Below are 14418 nucleotides of genomic sequence, written 5' to 3'. Positions count from 1 at the left end.
CGTGTACAGATATACGCGCCACGAACACGCTCCGATCATGAACGTCACGCGAGACGTTACACAAGAGGTTTGCTAGAGGTTCGCAATATGTTGGCAAGATGATCGCGCGCTTCCATTATTGTTGACTTCAATAAGCTAAAACAAAAAATCAACCTCACAAATGTGCAATGTTCAACCCAGCTGATCAGGTGACAAAACTAAATAGAATATCCTGACCAGGATTACTGGGTAGCCTAATAAAGCATAATGTTTATCAATTATTTTTATATAGTATAGTAAATTGATAATTAATATTATGTTTATTGCATTTATGTTAATGTTTTATTACAAAAGGTTATGTCTGTCAATGTTTCAAAAGGTGAAAGGCTTGGTGGGGAGTTCAAGCTAATATGCTGGTCTAATTGCACATGTTTTTATAATATTTTGTATTATTTAATTATTCATTAATTTTGATAATTTCATATTTTAACACAGATATCTTGACTGATCCAACTAAAACGCTCGCGCTCTGTTCACGTTCTGTTCTTCTGCGAACTGCGATCATCTTGCGAACTGCTCGTTTGCGGAGCAGAGCGCAAGTCTTTACGCACCTTTGGATTGTTTGTAACTGACAAATGAATCATGGAAGCCCCATGAAAATTCCATAGCACTGTCACTAAACCTGGAAAACGTTCTCTGAAAATGTTAGTCCTTTCCTGTCATGTACGAGGCTCTAAAGATTGTCTGTTAAATTCTGGAACGATCCTTGTAGTTTGTGATAGGAATAGAGTAGAAATTTATTGGTCATTCAATATTTACAAAAAATACATAGACTTCGTCAAATTTCATATTTTTTAAATAAAATACTTGAGTCAGACTTGAAAATACAAACATAAAATTAACAAGTCATATAAAACAGATCACAAGCTACTAAGTGTTGAGTTTATGCGAATCAGGATAGATATTTCTTAGTTTTTTCATGTTGCTATGTTTGTGTGGTACAAGTATTAGTAGTAAGGATCATTCTATTTTGGTTTATTCTACTTGTAGGATGGGGTCCTACCCTACTGATCCTATGTTTGATAAATTTATTTTTACCAATGCTATTTTGGTTAATTATTCATTTATTTCATTTATACAATCACAAGTCATCATAGTGGATAGCGTGCTTGCGTAGCAGCATAGAGATCCCGGGTTCAAACCCTCTCACAACCGAAAGTTTTTAAACCAGATTACTCCCGTGTTATCGGATGGGCACGTTAAACTGTCGGTCCCGGCTGAAGTATGACAGTCGTAAGGCCCATTGATGGCTCAAATTATATATTCAGGCGGTGGGACCTTCCAGCTAGGGATTCCCCACCAACAAAAGCCATACTCTACTTTTTACAAGTCATCATAATATACAATAATTTGATTGGCAGAAGACAAGTAAAGCCCAAAACTGCCTTTCTCCTAAATATTAATGAATAAATGATTTGGAAAAAGTTTATTTGTAGGAAGGGGCATTACTGATCCTATTTTGGTTGATTCTACTTGTAGGAAGGGGCATTACTGATCCTATTTTTGGTTGTTTTTACTTGTGGGAAGAGGCATTACTGATCCTTTTTTTGGTTGATTTTTCTTGTAGGAAGGGGCAAACCGGGATGGGGCCGTGAGTCAACCCGACCACCATGGTGGCCGAAAGAGTTACCCTGGGCCAATGTACGCATGGACGCCAGACCCGAAGAGGAAAAGCAAAAGGTAAACAACCATTCATCTTGTAACTAAATTCTTTCTTTTGCCTGACATTTTACAAATCAAATCAAAGTTTATTCATCAAAAACAATTACAATACAAATTTGAATACTATAACATTTGATACAATTAAAACAATGAAGTTTTATGCATTGAATAATTTCTTAATAGGCATAGATAATTCAAAGAATTAATATACACCCCACTATAAATGATATGTGTTGGGGTATAAGTTATTAGCTGCTTGTTGCGATTTTCACTAGTTAACAGTGAATAAGCTTGTCATAAAATCACATTTCAAATGAAATTCGAAAACTATTTATGGTGAGCTTTAGTTTCAAGCATCTAACAGATCACAGTTAATTCGCTAATCGCACGACTGCAAAGGTAGGAATGCCATTCATATGTGCGATATCTCATTTCTGCTAGAATCAATTGTTCGAGAGGATATCAGATGTGCGAAATTTCAGTTTGTCTGGTTCCGTACAAGCCATCTGATCCTAACTAAAACACAGCACCGTAATGCGTATGTGTAGGTAACGTTTCCATTCTATCAGTTCTTTGAATGTAACCTGCTGCCTAATTACAGTTGTTAGGTCATGTCAGAGCAAAGACGTTAAAGATGCATAGACTCACATGCAGCGCTAGTGTCGTACTTGGAATTCAAGGTTTATAATAATACAGGTCATGGCACAATCCCGTGATGCATTGCAAAATCGCCATTTTATGGGGTCCTAGTTCACCAATTTTCAAATTCATCAGCTGTTATCATTATGGATTGAACAACATGATGTTTTATTTTGTAATATTGTTCAAGGGATATTGCTTGGCTTTGAATTGTAAAATAAATTGTTCCGACAGAATAATAATAAGTTAGATTCCAACTAGGAACTGAATTGTTGATTTTTTGATTTTATTGATCGGGAACTTGAAACTCTTTTTGAAATTGGCCTCGCATATTTCTGTTTTGTCCCAATGCCTTTTGAATCATAATCCTTGATTTACAAGAACAACAACAATTATTAATAATGAATAAAAGAATAATTGAATAATAATATTCCATTATTAAAAAATTGAATTCACATATCTGAACTAAAATATTGTTTTTAAAATGCATAATTTTGTTACGAGCAAATTGAATTAGATTGGATTTTCAAATGTACCGCCATAAAGACCCCATAAAATGGCCGCTCCATAAGGAACATGTGTGTCATGACCTGTATTTATAGACGATGTTGGAATTGAAATCGGCCATTGAGGGGGCAACCTGTAAGATTATTACATACCAATGCTTTTGTAATCTATAATATTACATACATATAGATATAATATCTCGTGCCAAAATACCCAAATGGCGGCCTTCAATTTCAAGTAAGAGCTATCATTGGGAAGGCATAGGCATTGTGGGTCTATATTTCTTTAAGGTCTTTGTGTCAGAGGCCCTGAAATTGATCAGGTGCGACTGAAAACACTGACACCAGACCTGAGCCAGTCAGGTCACTCGATATAATTATTATTTGAATATAACGTTCTTTGTGATGTCCGTTGCTGAAAACTGGTTGGTAATTTAGTAATCATTTTGTTACACAAATAGTGATGCTGTCTTCCGGTAGCCACCACTATGAAAACCCACTTTTCACAGGCATGTTTATTGTGATGTGTGTGATATAATGAATACTCTGTTGATGTTATTTTGTGGAATTTTTGTGAATTGTTTGTAATTAGTTGGTTTGTGATGACATGTGACCTTGCAGTGCCGGAACTTGCAGATCTCCTGGACACACGCGCTGCGCCAAATCGTGATCAACTGCTACAAGTACCACGGTCGCGAGGACCTGTTGCCCGCGTTTAGCGAGGCTGACGACAATTCGAACGCTGGCAATCAGCTGGGAGGCCAACAACAGGCCGCAAATCAGTCTGCCAGTCAGGCAAACAATCAGGCGCAGACCACGGTTAGTTTTAAAACTCACTTTTATGGCTACTGAAAGTATTGAAACACAATAGAATACAGTATAGCAATCAGATTTTTAACTTGAATATGTGTAACGCTAGTTCGCCTCCATGGTGCACATTGGAAACAATAGAAACAATAGCATAAGTAGATATACCATGGTATAAGGCGTTTATGTCGCAACTTTTACTGTTATCACAAGCCAATTACTGTCGATTATTGTCGAATTTTACTGTTTTGTTGTGATGAGAGTGTATAAACGGCACAATATGAGAGACTAACAGTGTCACACAGCTTCACGGAAAAGAATTACATGAACTATCGGCTTGAGATAACAGTAAAAGTTGCGACATAAACGCCGTATACCATGGGATATCTACTTATGCTATTGTTTCTATATGGTAACGCTAAGTGGACTAGCAAATGATGGCGGTCAGACAAGCTTATGTTCTCCTGACCGAAAACTACACAACATCTCAAAGAAATTTGAAATATACAGTGTATATCCAGGCATTTGAGACTCATGAGCTTTAATAAAAAGAATATAGAACTTGTAGTTCAAGTTTTATATTGTTTTTATTAATGTGAATAAAGTAGACCATATAAGTGAAGTTATCTCATGAGCTTTATATGTGTTGTGTATATGCCATACGCTAAATAAAAATAACAGTATATTAATATTTTTATAAGTTCTAATGAGTATGAGACCATTCATACTCACTCAGTTGGGCTTTATATTTGCATTCAAATTCATGGAGATATCTTCACTGTTCCAGTCACGGCCTCTGATATGTGGGAATTCGGCTTTAATAATTTTCAGCACTGTAATATACTAGTAGTTCTGTGAACAGTAGACCTCACGTAGTTTTCTCATACACAAGTATCTGATGTCACCTCTTCTAGTTGATTCAGTTGAATCACAATTCACAGTTGAATCATAATGTACTCTTAAAAACTGTTATTTGTTTTCTCCAAGATCAAAAACTTACTTATGTTAATAAACTCAGTTCAGGTTTGAAATTGTATCCCATATGATAATTTATACAGTTCCGCGATAATCTTTCCATCTGATGAAAATATTTATCAACTATTTTGAAATTAATTTTTTCAATCGAGAATATTATAATTTCTTCGGCATTATTCAGTTCATTTTATTAATTTTTATTTTATTTTAAATCACATATTAAATTTCTTTTTAAAATGTGACAATATTGATACTGATGGGCATGCATCATAAAAAATATTGAAACCCTTCCTTAAAGAAATAGACACGGCCATCAGACATCTGTGTAATGCATGCAATGAATAATCCGCTTGTCAGCTGATTGATTATGAATAATTCTAACTCTAAGTAACAACCTAGGCCACAGTTGACAATGAGTCTCAAGCGATTCTAAAGCTTTCTTCTGTCAGTGAGTGAATATCTTACTTTAGTATTTCTATGTATTACATCACCATTCTATTAGTAATAAAAGTTGAGTTATGCTTACTGCTCACCTCCGTTCACGCACATTGCTGGTTTAAACAATCAGTCAATTTGGGCCTTCAATCTGCTCACAGTGTAACCGGCGTTTGGGGGTTCCAGATTAAATGAGCATACCAATGAACGGTTTAAACTTGAGATTAAACCATTGATAGGCTAGACGCAGATCAAATCAAATCAAATTTATTCACTCGAAATATATACAAAATATTCACTGAAGTATATAACAAGTTACAAGTGAATAAGATACTACCATAGAGAAAAGATAGCATAAGAAGATATCCCATGGTATGTCCCATGCATGTTTATGTCGCAACTTTTACTGTTATCTCAAGCCGATTACTGTCGATTATTGTCTATTTTTACTGTTTTGACCGGGTAAGAGTGTATGAACGGCACAATATAAGAGACTACCAGCGTCATAAAGCTTCACAGGAAAGAACTACGTGGACTATCAGCTTGAGATAACAGTAAAAGTTGCGACATAAACGCCCTATACATGGGATTTCTACTTATGCTATTGTTTCTCTATGATACTACTCACAAAAAGTACAGTATGTTACTAACTTTGTCCGGGAATAGGAGTCAGAGTGTGTTATAGTGTTAGAGTCAAAGTGTTTTAGTTAGATTATTTAATTTAGACGCAGCTCATTTCTAACGTTGCTGGTGTATAGTATGATCGTAAGCCTCTGTGAAATATTTAATGATCTACATGATGAATTGAATTGATGAATGAAATGATTTAATTTAATATTTTGATTCAGGTGACAACGCAGTACGCGCCAGCCGTGCTGCAGACGATCAGTAACCCGGATGGAACGGTGTCCATAATCCAGGTGGATCCCAATAATCCGATCATCACTCTGCCGGATGGCACCACTGCACATGTGCAAGGCGTCGCCACCGTAAGTTGCCACAATTCAACACAGATACGCAATACAAATGAAAAATACAAAAACAATATAATCAAATACCAATTTCCAATAAAAATACAAAAAAGGCTTCATGGTGAATAGAATAAAAGGAGTAAAAATTGGATTTATATTCTATAACTAGTAGCTCTGTGAACAGTAGACCTCGCGCAGTTATAAACCGCAGCCTTCTCTTATACTGTCCATCAGAGTAAATCCTGTCTGTCAGCTGATTTATGATGAATAATTCTATAGTCTGATTTTTACTGTAATATTGGCGTATGAAGGAGGCTCCTTATTCCTTTTATATTATCCTTGAAATGCAAAATTTCTAAAAACCTTGTATATACGTCGACGCGCAATTTAAAAAGGAACATACCTGTCAAATCTATACCGGGTTTCGCCGTAAATGCGCAACATATAAACATTTAAACATTAAGTGAAATGCCAAACCATAGACTTGAATCTTAGACCTCACTTCGCTCGGTCAATAAAAGTACATAACTCGTGAAGCGATAAAACACCCCGTGAGTAGAGAATCTCAGTTTGTCAAGATCTCAGTTTCAGTACTTTTTTGACCATTTCTTGAGACACTGAAAAAATAGGAGGTTGAGTCGCTCAGTTCGTCAAGTCTCTTGGCATCAAGTTTTTGCTGCAGGCTGTTTATAATAATAATTTATTTATTTATTTAACACAGTATAGTAAAACAAATATATAACACAATAGAATGTGCACGGTCTGGGAACACGATAAAGTGGTAAATTGTTCTAGTTCCAGTGGTACATGCTTAATCACGGGACTGGTACAAATTCTTCCCATGGATCGCGGAACTTTTTACCGGGTAATTTGTGAATCGGACAATTTACCACATTTGATGTTCCCAGAACGGGCCCAATGTATCAAGAAACCATCAATTCTCACAACATAGCTTTGATACCTGTGCCTGCTGTTGCATTTCATATTACCCTTCCATATTTATTGTTATTAGTGATTATACTAGTAGTTCTGTGAACAGTAGACCTCGCGCTCAGTAAGTTACATTGACCTGTTGTTATGTTTTCTCAAAAATTAATAAATAATTTATCAATTTAAAATGTCTACAAAAAATCCTAAATAAACATAGAGCTTTCTGTCCTATCGTACCGTGACGTGTCGTCCCGGAATGTGAGTGTGAGCGCTGTTGTCAGGTCTGGCTGCAACTGTCTACAATGTAGATGGAAAGTTACATTTTCAAGAGGTTCGATGTTTTTCAACGTGTAGTATTATAGTCAAATGTCTATAGTGCGGTCCACGTTATAATGTCAGTATTTGATCAACATTGGACTTGCTATCCTTGTCTATCATTCGACAAAGCAGATAGTGCTTTACTTTTCTAGCTCCGCAACGCTACGAGATCGTTATTTAACAATGTCGAAATACAATCTGGCAAGGCAGAGAATCAGCAACGCTGTTCTCCTATCCTTTTCCACTGCCATTATAACGTGGACCTCACTATACTAACGTTGATGGAAAGATACATTTTCAAGATGTTCGATGTTTTTGAACGGGTAGTATTATAGTCCACTGGACAGCTGATTTATGATGAATAATTCTAAAGTCTGATTTTTACGGTAATATTGGCGTTCAAAGGAGACTCCTTTTCAAAATGCAAAATTTCAAAAAACCGTATGTATACGTCGACTCGAAATTAAAAAAGGAACATACCTGTCAAATTTCATGAAAATTCATTGCCACGTTTCGCTGTAAATGCGGAACATATAAACATAAAGAGAAATGTAAAACCGTCGACTTAAATCTTAGGCCTCACTTCGCTCGGTCAATTATTTGTAAACTTACTGTATTGAAAATACGTGTTCAATCTTGATGTACTTTCATGTATTTTTCTGGCTGAAATAAAATCATTGACATTCTGAAAGCAACAGGAACTTGACATACTTGTCCTGATTCTTGATCAATTAAGATCTTGATGAAGTGAATATCACCCGCTCCAATCTTTCATTATTCCATGGTTTCAATCATGTTATTGTAATGATCAATTTGAATGAATGAATGATTTTTTGATTGATTGTTTAAGAATAATTGATGGATTGTTTAAGAATTGATTGAATGTTTGATTGATTGCAGATCCACACAGGGGGCGCCGACGGTCACACGGTGCAGGGGGTGCAGCTGGGTGGCGGGGGTGACGGGGGGGCTGGCGGCGAGGGGGGAACTACCACTGTTGCCGTGAACCTGGACAATGTGACCGAAGCCACCCTCAACCAGGACGGCCAGATCATTCTCACCAGCGAGGATGGACACGGTATACACTATATAACTATCAAACAAGAATGAAAACCTACAATCCACAACCTACATTGGTACATAGATATTTGGACGGTTAAAGCCATGACGGCAGTGGGACAGTGGGACATCTCTAAACTAGATCAAATCAAGCTTTGTTCCAATTAGATTGATTACAACTCACAAGATTATATAGGGTTTCAAATATTTACAATAGCAGAAGTCCTTAGTTCTATCATAGAGTAACGATAGCATAGATATCCCATGATATAGGGCGTTTATGTCGCAAGTTTTACTGTTATCCCAAGCCGATAGTTCACATAGTTCTTTCCTATGCAGCTGTGTGACGCTGATAGTCTCTCAAAGTGGCCGTTCATACACTATCACCCCAACAAAATAGTAAAAATTGACAATAATCGGCCTGAGATAACAGTAAAAGTTGCGACATAAATTCCCTATACCATGGGATATCTACTTACGCTATTGTTTCTCTATGGTTCTATTCATATAGCTTCCATTCTACAGGGTTTTTCAGAAGTAGTGTCGAACATTTTAGGCTATTGCTCCTGGATGTTAGGAAACTACAAATGTCGTATTTTAAGTGTCCAAAACAAAGCGGTTATCCTTATACCTGCCATTTTGTTTTTTTCAATGAGGAATTTTTATCTCAAGAACGAAATGTTGTATTGATCTGAAATTTGGCATGAATATTTATGCCACAAAACTTTAAAAAATAAAATAAAAAATTTTCGTTTTAAATTTTTAAAATAGCAGCCATTTTAAATTTTTGATGGCAAATTCCACGAAAACCGTTCAGTTTACAGAACATTTACAAGGGACTAAAAAGTTAGCAAATTCTATCAAGATTTCAATGATTTCTCATCTATTAAGATTGGTCAAAGTATAACGGAGAAATAAATTATTTTTGTATTGCATGCATGACCTCTTTTCACAATATTTAAATATCACTATTACATTTTTAATTCCAATTGTATTTGAGATTAAGCTTTGAAACTCGCTATGGCTCCATATGGCTATCCAGCTGATTTTACAATGTTTTTCAGGTGATCTTTTTTGTTCAAGATCATGCATGCTGTACGAAAATAATTAATTTCTCTGTTATTCTCTGACCAATCTTAATAAATGAGGTATCCTTGAAATCTTGATAATATTTGCTAACATTTTTGCCTCTTGTAATTTTTTTTAAGTGAACAGTTTTCGTGAAATTTTCCATCAAAAATTTAAAATGGCCGCCATTTTGAAAATTTAAAACGAAAATATTTTATTTTTTAAAGCTGAGTCTTCTTGCATAAATAAATATTCATGCCAAATTTCAGATCAATACAACATTTCGTTCTTGAGATAAAAATTCCTAAGTGAAAAAAAAAACAAAATGGCAGCTATAAGGATAACCGCTGAGTTTTGTAAACTTCAAATACGACATTTTTGTAGTCTCCTATCATCCAGGAACAATACCCTAGAATGTTTGACACAACTTCTGAAACACTCTGTATAGCTTCCATTGGATATTTGAAATAAATTATTAAACAGTAAATAGGGTCTCCCACGAAAGGTGTAACAGCCGAAGATCATAGAAATTCTACATGAAATTTGCAACAAAAATGTCTAGTTAAATTTTCTTATATCGACCCTAATTTTCGACATTTTCATTCTTTTGACATAGGCCCACTCACCGTCATTAAAATTTCATATAGCTTCCATTAGATATTTGAAATCAAGCTTTGTTCCAATTAAATTGATTACAATTCACAAGATTATATAGGGTTTCAAATATTTACAATAGCAGAAGTCCTTAGTTCTATTTATATAGCTTCCATTGGATATTTGAAATAAATTATTAAACAGTAAATATTGTGTCCCACGAAAGGTGTAACAGCCGAAGACCATAGATTCTTCATGAAATTTGCAACAAAAAATGTCGAGTTAAATTTTCTTATATCGACCCTAATTTTCGACATTTTCATTCTTTTGAAATAGGCCTACTCACCGTCATTAAAATTTCAATAACCAGTCAAAATCTAATTCGAAGGGACATCTTCTACGTTTAACGCTAAACCACGTTTACTTGTAGATATGGTTGCATTTATCATAATGTGTTTCATATGGGGTTTAAACGAACAGCTGACATTTCTCCGCTTGAACCGAGTATCTGAGAATACATACCTAAGGATATGGTTGGAAAGAGGAAGAAATTTCCAATAAGATTCATATGATTTGCTTCTTTGTTTGACGTTGTTCAACTATTTATGAGCGCTCAAAGTCTATAAAAGTAAATTCGTCGAGTTTGAAGCCAAATTTCAAATAGCTTTTCTTGATTATATTCAGGGTAACAATATTGTTGTGTCCATTTAAATCTTAGCGCACTCAAGCAATGAGCTTGAAGAAAAAAATGAAAGTACAATGCTTGACTACCAGTATTGAAGTCCATAGCGGAAAGGTGCATACAGATAAATGCGTATGTTTGCATAAATCTGTACGCACTTTTAGGCTATCGAAAGGGAGTTTCTTAAACAATTTTATCCAATACAAATTTAAAGGTTTTTCATATATTATTTATTCATACATTGATATACAAGATCATTCTCAAGTAAGAATGATTGGGAAAGGCTTAAAGCCCAAAACTGTTCCTTCCCCAATTGATATTCTAACTTACTTTATTTTGAGTAAGTTTATGCAATATTACTTATCTCTGATTTATGTGACTTGTATGTGTTTATTTATTTATTTCGGTACATGATATAAGAAAATAATTTATGTACTAGTTTCTCTTTTTCGTTGTCGCTACTACGATATGCATGGAGTCGGTGTATTCATTTCTTTATTACATAGCCACAAATCATTGATTCTTTTATTAATTCTGTCGCCAGTTTTAAATCGTCTAAATATTTATGCCTCACCAGGTAGTATGTTGTGTGTCTGTTGATTGTAGTTTGAAAATATTGACCAAACACTCATTCAAATAAATCTTATTGGTAGTTAATTTAGGATAGGTTTGTTTATGATAATTGTTTCTTAGTATGTTGATGATTATCTATTATAGATTTTGTTAATTATCGCATGCGCGTGGTTGTTTCATAAGTTTCTGTTTTTAAGTTTGAAATATGAGCAAGTAAAAATATAAGAATAAGCTTGAAATCTTACCAGGTATCCTGTTTTATGTCAGAACCGCCTTTCTGTTCTATTATTTCTTATTGCCATAAGTGTAATCCAGTCATTCAATCTAAATGAAGAAATAGAAGTAAATTAGAAAAGACTTCAATCTTTCTAGTTTACCATTTTAGATGTATATAGTATCAGGTATAAGTAAGGATATACCTTAGGTCGACTTATTAGGTTGTATATTTTGAGTAGGTTTCACAGATAAACCCAAAGAAATTCTGTATCTATCCACATATCGATAAATATTATTTTAGTTAGCAGATGTTTTTGTTGTAAGTTAGAAAGGCTAGCATCTCTCAAATTCAAATGAAAATAATTTAAATGTTTGAATTTAGACGAATTTAATTCAAATGGTTCCTATGTTAATAGTTGTAGCTCTAAGAAATTACTAGATAACATTAATTGAATGAGATGACAAAATTATGAATGAAGTAAATTTGTTATGAGATTTATTACTTAAACAATCTCCAACTATTCTATTTTGCTTAGAAATTACTAGATAACATCAATATTGAATGGGACGACAAAATAATTATCTCTGAACTAAAAGTGTTGAGATTTATTACTTTACACAATCTTTTTATTTTGCCAGGCTAACCTTGTCAGTTGATTCTCAAATACTATTGTTAGATATGTACTTCTACATTATTTCGCTTGACCAATTGAATGATAGTGACAATACTACATCAATTGAAATATTCAAGGACATTTGAAGCATATTTTGAGTAGATTATGATGGGTTGATTGTTTGTAAATATCTTTCCAAGGCATTTTATATACATAAACCAGAATTTGAAGAGACTGTAGTTGGAGAAAATAATATAAAATCTTGTATTAATGAGTAGGAAAGTAATAATGTTACATACAATATTAGTCTAGTCTCAATAATTATGTTTTCATTTATGTTGTAACAATTAGATTCGGCTCTTCAGGTAGGCAATTTTTTTGAATTGAGACTCATTTCAGAATGATTATAAAAATGATTCAATTTTATATAAAATTATGTTGAAAGTAATATACGATGATCGTTCCAGAATTAAATTGGCCTTGTTATAGCTATACGTGGCAGGAAAGGACTGAAATTTTGATAGAATTTTTTCCAGTTGTAGTGGCTGTGCTGTGAAATTTTCATGCGGATGCCATGATTCTTTCGTTAGTTACAAGCAATATTATTTGGAGCTATCACTTACATCCAAATGCAAAATTCTAGTATAATCTGTCTTTAACGGGAAAAAATAGAAGTGTCATGTTTAGTGTGTAATTTGAAGTTTTATAAAATCTTCTGAGTTAGTACCTTGATTTTATGAATATTTTTTCACCATTCTGTATTTTTTAAGTATGCTTTAATTTTGTAGAATAAAAGAACGCTATCTTAAGCGTTTACACCAAAGTTATTAGCAGAATGTTTATTTTTCCGTCCTTATAGATTCTATTAGATTAAACGGAGCTTGACAAACACATCATGTGTATGATAAGTTATGCTCAATCTATTAGATCTATAAGGACGAAAAATAAACATTTTGTTAAAAATTTTGGTGTAAACGCAGCTTTACGATCAGAACTTAGTATTAAAACATTCTAATTGTAGAAATTACTGATTACTTTCTTCATAATTGCTTCTGATTTCATTAAATTGTTTTTCTTTATCATTTTATAGATTATATTCTGCCTGAAAAGTCTGAAGAAAGAAAACCTGTTTTTAATGTATTGTTTTGTAATAATCTTCCGCTTTCAAGCTCTGAATAATTGTTTTGAAGTTTATGTAGAGTTAAAGTTATCTTGAAGACCTCATTCTGTATTAATTCTTGTGAACTCTTAAAATATTATTTCATTATTTTGATTTTGTTTTCTTTATTTCGAAATAAATTCAGTTTTGTTTTTACATCAGCATATTTTTTCTTTTCAATTTGTCCAGTTTCATTACTAATCTACTCATATATTTCATTTATAATTGTATTTGGAAATCTACTACAAGTTAGTTATAATACTCGTAGTAGAAAGTTAATAAATTAGTTAGACCTACTCGGAGATAGCTAGTCGAAGATGTTTCATGTCTTGATTTATGTTTGGATTTTTTTATTCAAATTGAAAATTCCTCGTATCTGGATAGTTATGAAAAAAATGGTAATTAAGACAAAATGTTCTCATAGACTTTGGCAGAGAAAACACATATTTGAAAATCAATCGATTTTCTTATTTTTATTTAAATATAATGAACATTCAGTGAATTCAGAGCAATGTATTAAATATGAACAAAATAAATTAATTTTAGTTCTTAGCACCTGATGATTTTTAATGTAAATTTGAAAGAGTGCCCTTAGTAAGAAGAATAGAAACTCATATAAAAAATAGAGACATCACAGTACTAATTCCACTAGCTTAAATTATTATGATGAAATAATATATCAGCTACATCTATTATAGCCTATTAATGTATGTATCTTCATGGACATGTAATCAACACAGATAAATCGAACAAATTCATGCAGTGTAGGCTGAGCACATGGTAAAGAGTAAAGCCTAACATATTTTGGAATAGAATTTCAGTTTCTTTTTTTAATTTGTATGGCTGAAATTTCTTAATTTGAAGTTTATCTGCAAAATTGAAGCTACTGATATTTCATTGCAGTCTTTTTATTCTCTTGATGAATTTCCAAATTTGAAAATAGGAACATTTGCAAAATGCATTTTACAAGCAAATTATTAATAGAAAAGTAATCAGTAATTATTATTTAATCTGTCTCTGATGTACTTACAAAGCAACACAATTACAATTTTAATTTACCAAGGATTCTAACTCATTAATTAAAAATTCATATTCATATATTTAAATAACTGACTGTGTAAATTCTATAGTGAGGTTAGTCAGGTTTTATAGTCAGTGAAAATGATAAGAA

General features: G+C 33.4%; 1 protein-coding gene across 8 annotated transcripts in view; it reads left to right on the top strand.

Moving 5' to 3' along the window:
* LOC111046064 (DNA-binding protein Ewg) overlaps positions 1–14418 on the top strand; it is a 76220-nt gene that overhangs the window by 27659 nt on the left and 34143 nt on the right. For 4 of the 8 annotated variants that reach the window (XM_039420585.1, XM_039420590.1, XM_039420586.1 and 1 more), the window contains exons 7-10: positions 1607–1719; positions 3468–3665; positions 5912–6052; positions 8183–8360. In XM_039420585.1, the coding sequence (XP_039276519.1) occupies positions 1607–1719; positions 3468–3665; positions 5912–6052; positions 8183–8360 (630 nt within the window). The remainder of the gene's footprint in view (positions 1–1606; positions 1720–3467; positions 3666–5911; positions 6053–8182; positions 8361–14418) is intronic. The other 4 variants (XM_039420591.1, XM_039420593.1, XM_039420589.1 and 1 more) reach the window with 1 other exon arrangement.

Source organism: Nilaparvata lugens, chromosome 2 (assembly GCF_014356525.2).
Source record: "Nilaparvata lugens isolate BPH chromosome 2, ASM1435652v1, whole genome shotgun sequence".
Lineage (NCBI taxonomy): Eukaryota > Metazoa > Arthropoda > Insecta > Hemiptera > Delphacidae > Nilaparvata > Nilaparvata lugens.
This window is presented reverse-complemented; position numbering and strand designations above follow the sequence as displayed.